The 10,717-nt window shown below is 47.3% G+C and overlaps 1 protein-coding gene across 2 annotated transcripts in view; it reads left to right on the forward strand.

Moving 5' to 3' along the window:
* Nucleotides 1–8,581: 8,581 nt before the first annotated feature.
* NECAB2 (N-terminal EF-hand calcium binding protein 2) overlaps nucleotides 8,582–10,717 on the forward strand; it is a 66,271-nt gene continuing 64,135 nt past the window's right edge. For both annotated transcript variants that reach the window (XM_031058480.1, XM_031058479.1), the window contains exon 1: nucleotides 8,582–8,605. Coding sequence is in view for 1 of the 2 variants with exons in the window: in XM_031058479.1 (XP_030914339.1) it covers nucleotides 8,603–8,605 (3 nt within the window). In the remaining variant the exon portion in view is untranslated. The remainder of the gene's footprint in view (nucleotides 8,606–10,717) is intronic.

Genomic DNA, 10,717 nt, shown 5'->3' on the forward strand with positions numbered 1-10,717 from the left:
CCCCGCAGCCGGGGGAGCCGCTCGGATCGCTGTTGTTTCCCGGCTCCAGCATCTCCCGGAGCAGCTGAGCAGGGTTTGCAGCCCGGTTCTCAGCTCACCTGGATCCTGCACCGCGGGCGGCTCGGCAGCAGGGCTGCTCCCCGCATCCTGCATCCTCGGCCGGCTGGGATGGGATGGGATGGGATGGGCAGGGGATGCAGCCCAGCTCCTGCATCTCCCGGGCTCCTTGGGTGTAGGGGTGCCCAGATTTAACAACTTCTTTCCAGATCTGTGCCCCTGGGCTGCCCAGGGTATGGGGTTGCAGCCCGGTCGTGCCCCGGCTTGTCCCGGTGCTGCACCGCCGGGGTGGCCCGGGTCCCCTGTCCCCCTGCCCTGCGCTCTCTGGGACAGCTGGGGAAAAGCTGCACCTTTGTTTTGCATCTGCTGGAGCGGGCTGGGCACGGGGTGCGGTGTGGATACTGCGCTGCTTCTCCTGAGCCCGCACCTTTTTTTACCGGATGGGCGCAGAGATGTAGCTTGTGTCCTTCTCCTCGGCAGGACTCTGAACTCCCGGGGCTGGCTGGGCTTTGGGGTGCCCCGTTCCCTGCACCCTCTGGACGGGCTGGGCGTGGGAGTGCACCCCGGTTCTGCAGCCTTTTTCCCAGGTCCTGCATCTGAGGATGCACTGTAGGTGTTTAATCCTGGCTTGGGGGGCTGTAGGGATGTGCTCAGTGCCTCGATTGCTGTATTTATAGACCTTCTGATTAGGGAGCTACCGAGGCTGTTTGCACTTAAATGAATTGGGAGAGTGGGGTGGAATCAGCCGGAGTGCAAATGGTGTAATTACAGTCTTTCTGCAGCATCCAGTAATTAAACACATGGATCCTCTGTTTTGCTATCTCCCAGCTTAAAAAAAATAACTAAAAAAAGAAGTAATGAATGCAAAATAAACTACTGAAGCATTGGCTGTAGTAAAGGATAACTCATGCTCTCCTCAGAGACAGGATAGGCAGTAGTAGCTCTCCAAGGCAAGCCCTTACATTTTGTAAATAATTTGCTGAACCCATAGGCATTGGCATAGGCTGGAGAGTCTGGAACTCTTCCATCTCTGAGCACCCTGAGCTGAGAGGCATTGAGGTTCCCTGAGGAATCGTTGTGTCTAGAGGGTTGCCAGAAGCAGCTCAGAGAGCAGGAGGGATGGATGGTGATCCTGCCCGTGTTAGGGACCAGCAGGTGGGCGGCTGCAGGCTGGGGGAGTGAGCTTCTGGGGAAACAGAAAGGACAAGTGCGACTCACACCCTTATTCTTTTAAGTTAACTTGGTCAGGAGGTAATTCCTGGGGGTTTTTTTCCCTATTTTTTATTGGTTTGATTTGTTTTGGTTTTGGCTTGTTTTGTTTTTCCATCGGTCCTGAAATTGCCGAAATTTTACCATAACTTGGAATCTGAGTTTCAGAGCATAAATGCAATTAGGAAGTAACATTAAATTTATGTAAGAGGTTTCTTGAGATAGGAGTGTTTTGCCACCAAAATGGTATCTTACCCATTCAATTTTACTATCTTTAAGTGATTTTTTTTCACTTTGAGATTAGGAAAAGAGTGATGAACTTTCAGAATGGGAAACACAGTAGAGCATTGTATTATTTCAGTGGGAAGTACAATAGGGCTGGGCGTGCAGCTCCTGATCATTTTTCCCTTTCACAATGGTACTGGGAGCCCTTTCTCACCTGCTGAAAGTAGAAATGGATTCTGGAAATGTAAGATTTGAGAGCTTAGGGGTTTTTTTCCCTCCTTCCTTAGAATTTGATTTTCTCCTTTTTCACCAGGCACAATAGCAAAGGCAATTGAAGCTGTGGCTTCGCTGTAATGGGCTCTTCAAGTGCACTGCACACCCCCCTTTCATACAAAGGGTTTCAACAGGGAACACCTATCTAGCTTAATTTTCACACGTTAGCATGAAAGTAACAAGCATCCCACTGAATGCTCAGGGATGATAACCTGTTTTCCATTTAACTCCTTCACATTTTTGCTGATGGATGTGCTGGGGAAGCAGCGAGCCCCAGCCATGCAGGAGTGCAGCTTCTCCAGGGGGGAGGAAGAAGTAAAAGACCTGTAAGATTTTATGTTTGGCTAACAGGTTTCCATGTGCTATGTGGGCAGTTTCTTGGGGGCTGGGGGAGGAGGGGAAAGCTTGGGCTCGGTTGTGAATTAGGTAAAATGGCTTTGACACTAATGGAACCTTAGTCACTTCTTCTTCCTCTTCTGGCTTTCTTTTAATTCATCCATCCCCAGTGCTCTGGTTCTGACTTCTCCATGAGGGTGTCTGGTGTCTCAGAACAAACTTCCTTGTGCTCTTCCCACCAAAGAGACACAACTGTGCTGTTGTGGGACAAAACTGGGGGCTGAAGAGGAACAAAACACAACAAGGGGCTGAGGTGTCTTCTGCCATCAGCCTGGCTGCTGCCACTTGGAGGATCAGTCTTAACTTTGGGCTGGCTTCTGTGCTTTTCTTTTACTTTGCCTCAGGCCTTTTAGGTAAAGGATTAAAAAAGGTTGAATAATGTTTACTAGTTCAGCATGAATGAATGAATGAATGAATGGTCAGCTCTTACAACATTGGACAAAACATCATAAGGGGTTGAGATTGAGCCAGGGGTCTGTACCCATCCTGTGCCCACCCTCAGGTGCCTTCTCTGGGTCTGCTCCAGCTGCAGGAGCCCAAGGCTCAGGGCTGGCAGCATGTGCAATGTGCAGCAGGTATTCCCACTCACAGCACAGGCTGTGGATGGACACAGGATATCTGGGGCTTCCTGCACCCACAAGGACAAACCCCCTGTATGAAAAACTGTCACAGAGCTGCTCCAACCCACAAGAGGAGATGGTGGCTTTTCCAGTCAAGAACAAATCATCACTGTCACAATGCTTATGAAAAGCAGGATGTATTATGTGGGTGTAAATTCTCTGTGAGCCAGAGTGAGATTGTATTTGCTGAGTGTGAATGAGTGCATGTGCTGCACAGAGCTGAGGTGGATGGCCCTGGAGGCACAGGCAATGTCCAGGCAGGTGCTGTTCTCTCTGGGAGTGCTTCAGAGCTGGCTGATCTACTGCCCTTGCTCATCTCCTCCTGCCTTCTGTCGCTGCCAAAAGCCTGAGCTGACAGCAGAGGTGTGAACTCCAGAGCACCTGAGGCAGGTCAGTCACTGCAGCTGCAGCTGAAGATGCTCCATCTGGTTCACAGCTCATCTCCTGCTTGGCATCTAAAATAAGGATCAGCCTTGGTTATGAATGAGCATCCCCATGCAGGACTGTGAGCCCCAAGCAGCACTGGCCTCCCTGCTTCCTTTCTCGCCAATGCATTGATTTTTGGCTTTATTTTAAACACTCCTGAAGAACACGCTTCCATTCATTTCAGACCAGATGAAGCTTTCTGTTTTATCTACCCTGTCTTTTGCTGAAAAGTAATTTTGACCCTTATCTGATTTTTTATTGTTTGACAGAAAGATAATTTCAAATCCATCTCTCATTCTTATGGCTCCTCTTGCAACCTCACTTATGTGGCCAACTCTGGTTTGTGCTTCTTCAGCCCCATGGGACTGGGTGAGGTTCTGGATAGAAGATACGGAGAATTTAGGTTGGGCCAATGGTGCATTTCCAAATGTACATCCAGAACTGCCATTTCCAGCCATTCTGTCAATGACAGGATTTCCAGTACAGCCCTCAATAGCAAGGCTCTTGCAGCCAAAAGAATCCCAGGAATCCCTTCTCACTCCTCTTCTGTTTTGACCTTTTTCTTTCTGTTTTCATTTGGTTTGTTGGGTTTTTTTTTTCCAAGGTTGCTTCATTCCCCTTCCCTTGTCCTTGTTTACCTCGTCACTGTGAGTGAACTGGGAGGGCTATTTTCCTCCTCCTTTATCCTCCCTTTGTGAGATCCATGGTTTGACATCTTCCCTTGAGCTGTACCTGCAGGCACAGCTGGAGAGGAGGGCCAGGGCAGGCCAGGCTCTCTTCCTTCAGGAACTGCTCACTGCCAGGTACATGATCACACAGGAGACTCCATCCCTTCTCCTCTGATCTCCAGCCTTTGCAAGTGGGTGCTTGAAATGCAGCTGAACAGAAAAGTAACTTCTAGTGCTGAACGTCAGCAGGTCAGAACATCAGCTGCAACTCTTACCTCTCTCATGCAGCTTTAATTTAGGACAGCCAGGTGAAGTCTAAAGAGAAGGTAAGAGTGAAAGCAGAGGTTGGGACATGGTGTCAGCTGCTCTTCTCTTGGGGAGGAAGGTAAAAAGAAAAAGGATCTGCTTTGAAGTGGGAAAATGCCCAGAGACCTGGAGCTCTGCAGCAGCCTTGTTTTGTGGGGAACCAGTGCAGATGGGACAGTATTTTTACACCAACGGTATATTCCTTACTGAAACACAAAATAAAACCTTTCTCCTAGCATGGGGAGCACTCATTGAACTGAGGATGTCTAAAGACATAGTCTATAGTGACAAAGCTTCAGGTCATTATTTTCTCACATTTTCACCAGAAAGAGCAACAGAGAGATGCTGCAGGAGAGGAGATTCCTACTGGTGCCTCAAGTTTGAGAAATAAAGGCCACACCTGATACAAAACCTTGTCTCAATTCCAAAGGAAGTGTCAAGACTTGTAGGGAAGGAACAGAAAGCCAGAACAGGAATGCAGGAACATAGTATGAGGTTCAATAATATTTTTAGGTCTGTGTGGGTCTCTGGATGCCTTCTCATCTATAGGCTTTCCTCATCCATGAGACATGATTATGTTTGTCCTCTATTCTGCAGCCAGATTATGATGGAAAACAGAATTTCAGCTCAGCTGCATTCTATTTTAAATCAACATCTTATTAGCCTGGTGAAGGGATTATAAACTCCACAAACCTTTAATAATTCTTGGGCTTCTTAGGGGAGTGCTATTGTGAATTTAATAAAATTCGTGAGAAGCCCTTCATTAAGAAGCCTCCAGTGTGGCATGTTCTCATCCAGGAGCTTTGAGAAGGCAGATATAAATGTTTAAATTTGAAGCCATATTTTTTTTTCAAGTTTATTATTACCACCAGGGTTTTGAATTGCTTACTCCTGGCAGCTAAATATCTGTAGTAGCCATTTGAGAGAATAGCAAAAACATACATTTAGAGAAAACCTATTGGAAATCTTGACAGAAGTTCTTTGCTTTAGAGAAAATAGTGTTTATATTAATATAAACCACTGGTAAATGTGTTAAGTGTGCCACAGACAGCAAACTGAATGCACTGCCTGTATAAATCCCATGAAATGGGTTAATGCCCACATTGTGGGCATCCTGTGGGCTCACTGTGTGACTTAGCCTGTGCTTCAGGAGCTTTGCTTAACAGCCTCAAAGCACAGCTGATGGGGGAGATGGTGGCTGTGGTACTTGCAGTGGATAATTCCTCATCTCCCATCTGAGATCCTGCACTGCCCCCACGGTTGGGAACAGGGGGTGATGGAGCGGAAAGAGCATCCCTGGCCAGGCTGAGCCAGGGGATGGGCCCGGGCCACGTGCAGGCACAGGGAGCCAATGGCTGCTGAGGGCCTGGCAGGACAGGGCACTTCTCCATCCATATTTCATTGGCTCCTCTCTCCCTGACCTCCAGGGCTGCTGCCTTGGCCGAGTCTGAGTGCCTTTGCTGCAGGGTGGGGATGGAGCTGCTGCGGGCTCGATGGGCTCTGCAGCTCTGCCTTGGAGATGACACAGCAGCCCCACTGGTGCTCCTTTATTGTGGAGCTGGGAGGAGACCCCAGCTCCCTGGGAGCCTGGCACCATCATGGATCTGCTCTCTGGCCCGTAGGGAAGCTGTGAGGGGCTGTGGTTTCCCTTCCATCCCCAGATCTCACACCTTTCCCTTATGGAAAGCTCACCACCTCCTTCCCACAGTGAACAACTAATCCAAGACCTGAGCAGAAGGTGTCTTTGGGCTGTGTGGGGGAGGGCACTCTGCTGAGCTAGAGCATAAATCCTGGGTCTTCACAGCAGCAGCATTTTTGGCAGCAGTGCCAAGCTATCACAGACTATATTACATCTTTATCAGCCTCCCGATGCTCATTCCAGTGCTCATACCTTGATGCAGTGCCTGCCTGTGCTGACAGATGACTTTGTCTTAAATTGTTTTTTCCCTCCAGGTGTCCCAGTTTTTGTGTTTTTTTTTAATGTGTGCAAATTTTAGGTGGTTCAATTAAGTTGAAAGAATAAATCCTGCTCATTAGCAATAAAAGCCAAGCAGCTTGGTCCTGTAGAATAAACTTTGATAAGTAACACAGCTGATGTGATCTTTCATCAACACATCAACATGTTCATTTTACTAATAGTCATACTTTAGGGAGTATCTGAGAGAGTTAAAGCCCTAAAATATTCACTTAGTGAAGCTGGATATAAATACTTCAATTTCTAAACATTTCTTCCATTTCTTAAATTTTTTTTCCTGTTGCTCCAAGTATTCCTTGCAAGGTAAACAGCTCCATGGAGCAGAGCACTGCAGGTTGAGCCTTTCTCCTGCTTTAATTTACATTTTTCCTATTGGTTTTGCCTTGCCATTTTCCCTCTGCCAGCTGTGCTTAGTGGGATGGTGATCTCCCCTGGGACCTAGGACAGGCACTGCTCCTGGCTGTAATGCCTTGGTTTCAAAGCAGTGGGAAGAGCAACAGAAGGATGTGCTGATGAAACAAAAAGCCCAGAAATAACCAGCATTCAGGAAGAGAGCTGCCTCATCTGGAGGTGCTCATGGGGAGTGAGGATTTGGGGTGTCCAAGCCATGAGAAGAGGAATATTTCATACAGTGGGCAGGGCACGCTGAGCACAGTGAGGGATGTGTGCTAAAGCCATGCAGCTTGCTGGGGTCCTGCTGGGCTTTATTCCTGCTTCCCATAGACAAGCCATGACTGGCTGGCCTTTCAAACCCCAAATTCAGCATCAATGAAATCTGTAAGTGTGGAGAGAGGTTGGGTTTTCCCTCCCAAACTTTCTAATTGCTGTTATAAAATGGAGGTCAACACAAGAGGGGTCACAAGCTGTAATCCTTGCAGGCAGTTTCTGTGACTTCCAACACTTTGGTTTGGCTCAGGCAGAGGGGTTTTGCCTCTGCTGAAGTACACCAGAAAGTCCTGCTTTGACTCTGCCCCAGGCTGCACAGCCTCACAAGGACTTTGGACAAAAGAATGATTAATGTTCCTTAATTAAGCCATATTCAGTGAAATAGCATATTCTGCAATTCAATTTGTCTCTTGGGGCTCTTGTTTTGTGCGGCAATTTCTCTTCTGGTATTTTCTTTTATTTAATGGTTTTGTGACCCAGAAAATATGAGATTCTATTTTATGGCTGACTCTGATCTGTCTTGCTGGTGCTTTTATTCCCTCCTCGGGGAAATTTCTTTGTACAACTAAAATCTCGGTTCTTGCTCAAATTAATAGGGTCAGGCCTGAAGAGATGATGAGAATATTTTACCTTTTCTGCCCATGTCAATTTTTTGGTAATTTATGGCCAACCTGTGCTAGTGGCCATTTTTGGCAGGCACCTGTAATTTTCCAGCCTTTGCAGAGGCCTTTTGCGATTAATTGCATTTTATTGGCAAGGTCAGTAGAGCAAAACAGCACAGCCCTGGAGAAGCAGATGAAGGATGTAATTTAGGGATGCAGAAGTCATGCAAAACACAAGCAGGATGGCAGCTCAGCTCTGCAGGGGTGACAAAGTAGAAGTTATGCAAAACAAAGATATTGGGCTTACTGAAAAGTGGGGGTGGAGGAACAGCCACCTACAAAGGACACCAGATGTTGAGGATGGACCCCAAAGATCCACAAGAGGATTTTTGTTAAGGGGTGTGACTGTGTAAAATGAAGCAATACATATGCATCAAGTAAGTGGGGCTAGCTAATTAATGTGTAATCAGTGTGTGTGGTTAAAAACCCAATTAGAGCAAGGGCCCTCCAAGGGACCAGCTGATTTCAGTGTTAGGGGACAATTCCTCAGATGAGACTGGTGAAAAAAATTGCAGTTGTTTCTGCTCTCTTTCTCCCTGGCAAGTTCTACAGTGCTACACATTATTGCAGTGTTTTTCCTTCTGAAATGGCCATTTGATTCCTCTCTGTGGGCTGTTCCTCCACGCTGTAGTTTTAAGTCTAAATATAATCTCCTTCCCACGCAGGAGACTTGCTTTAAAAAAAATATTGTAAATAATTTTTTTTCAGAAGTGCAGAGCTGTGAAACTTGGTTTAAGAGATTTTATTGACTCCAGAGAAATTGTCTGGACTGGCTGCACGGCTGTTGGGATTTCTTTTTTTTTTAGTGTGTATTTTTCTGGTGTTGGATTCGTGGTTTCAGCTTCCTTAAGTGAGGGAGGTGCTGGAAGTGCTGAAAGCATTTCCACCAGCTATTCCAGTTCTTCCACTGGAATTTGTGTTGCTCTGGGGGAGATGAGCTGAGTCCTGGGGAGGGTGAGCTCAGTAAAGCCCTGAACTGGGTCTTGAGGGGCTGGAGCACTTGAACCTGCCCTGTGTGTGGGGCTGAGCAAAGGGCTTCACCCCCATGCTGGACAACACAGTAAACACATTTCTCTCTCTCTCTCTTTCAATTCTAGATTTTCAGAAGAGCTGACAAAAATGGTAAGTCTGTGCATTCATACTTCACATTTCTTGATTGGACTATTGTCAGTATTACTGTTTTTCCTGATAGTAACATCCAAGTGTTTAAATGTTGCTCAGTTGGCTGGGTCTGATGCTGATACACTTGAAACATCAGAAAAACTTTTGAGGTTTTTTTGGAAAAGTTGTACTTAGAGCAGAAGTGATCCTGGTATGCAAGCTGGCATGGCAGTATCCACCATATTACAAACAATTTCACAAAAACAACATAAAAATAAATCACAGGTAAGTGATAAATGAGGATCCACGCCTTGGTAAGCTTGAAGTAGCTTTGCAAAACAAACCTAACTTGTGAATATTAATAGTTTGGTTCCTGAGGGACTGGACCATACACCAAAGAGCAGCACACATTGTGCCTGTGGAAAGCTGAACACCTGCACTGAGCCCAGCCAAGTCCTTACATTTGGAATAACCTGGATGAGTCTTCATTAAATGACTTGGAAAGGGAGAACTGGAAAGGTAACAAGCTTAAGAAGAGTCAGTGGGCCCAGCCCCAGGATCTTTCCACACCCTGAAAAGCAGTTTAATTTTAGATAAAATCCCAAGAGCTAGTGTCTATTCTTTCCCTACTGTACAAGATGAAAATGAAAGGTGCATCAAAACTCTGTGTTTGCAGAGGGACCTGTGGGAGGGTTCTGCAGAGGAGCACAGGGGAGAGTTTGGTTGTTCTCCTCCAGCTTTAAAAGGGAGATCCCTGATTTCTGCTGGGGCTCATAGCTGGGTATCCTCACTGCCCCTGGGTAAGGAGCTGCTGCCAGCTGGCTCAAATTAAGAAGTGAATGCCATGGAACTGTGGGCACTTGGTAATGGCAACTGACAGAGTAATGAGATATTGAAGATTGCTGCTTAGAAAAGCTGAGCAATTGTGTGATGCAAGGAGAGTGGAGAGTAAAAAATGAGTTTATGGTCTTGGCACCAGACTGACTGACTTCAGAGATGGTGCTGGGCAGGTATTGGAACTGCCAAGGGTCAGAGCAGGAGCTGCACTTGCAGGGGGTGAGGAGACCAGCACCACAGAGCCCAGGCAGAGAAGGTAATTTGTGCTGCCTCTCCTGACCCTCAATGCAGGGAGAGTAGCTGGATCTCTAAGGAAGGCCAGGTGCTCTCTGGTGAAGGAGCTTTCTCCATCCCTGCTCCCACTCTTGTTGCCTGCAGTGCCCAGGACCTGCAGCTCCAGTGTCTGGGAGCACAGTGGGTGCCCTGCTCTCCATGGGGTCAGTGCTGCCCTTCCCTTTTCATGGAGTGGGGCACAGGCTGGCACAAAGCAGCTGCAGTTAAGTGACACGTCTGTCCCCAGGCTGGCTCCTGCAAGGTGGCACTCTGGGGCACATGTCACTGTCACTGGGCATCCCTGCCCTCAGTCCCACAGAGCAGGGACTGTGTCCCTGGGGCCATCCTCTGAAGGACTGTGCATCCTCCAGGGGTTCTCCTCACATTTCTTTAGATGCTGCTTTTTCCTTGACACTTGCCAGCCATGGTGACCAGTGTCACCAGCCATTGATATTTGATGAACTCTGGATAACAGAGTTTGCCACTCATTATAATTAGCTCAGTGTGTTCCTCTGCAGCCCTTTGGGATCACAGCTCCCCACAGCCCCTCTCCAGCCTCCTGCAGCTCACAGCAGCTGCTGCAGGAGATGTGCAAGAATATTTCCATTGGTACAGCCTCTCTGAAAACTAGGGCTCAGAGGTTTCCAGAGCCAGAGGTAATATCTTTGTATTTCGTATCCCTGGGGATCTCTTTTTCACAATTTCTCTGTGACATTCTGGACTTTCATTTATTGATTTGTTGAAATTCAGCCTATTCATGGCTTTGCCTGTTACAGCTCCAAGGAACAGTGGAAGCATCAGCCTGCTGCTTTTATGTCTCACAGCAGGTGCTGTGCACAGCCCTCTGAGGAAAAATGAAAATCTCACACTTTTCATTTTTGTCAGAATCTCAGGATGGGGCCCTGAGCCCTGGACAGACTGTTAAAAACACAAGATTACCAAAATATTTGACTCTGTTCACATCTTTCTGTGGTGTGCACAGCTGCAGAGGTTCCTGTCTGGCAGGGGCTGTGCTCTTCTGCT

Source organism: Geospiza fortis, unplaced genomic scaffold (assembly GCF_000277835.1).
Source record: "Geospiza fortis unplaced genomic scaffold, GeoFor_1.0 scaffold97, whole genome shotgun sequence".
In the NCBI taxonomy this organism is placed as follows: domain Eukaryota; kingdom Metazoa; phylum Chordata; class Aves; order Passeriformes; family Thraupidae; genus Geospiza; species Geospiza fortis.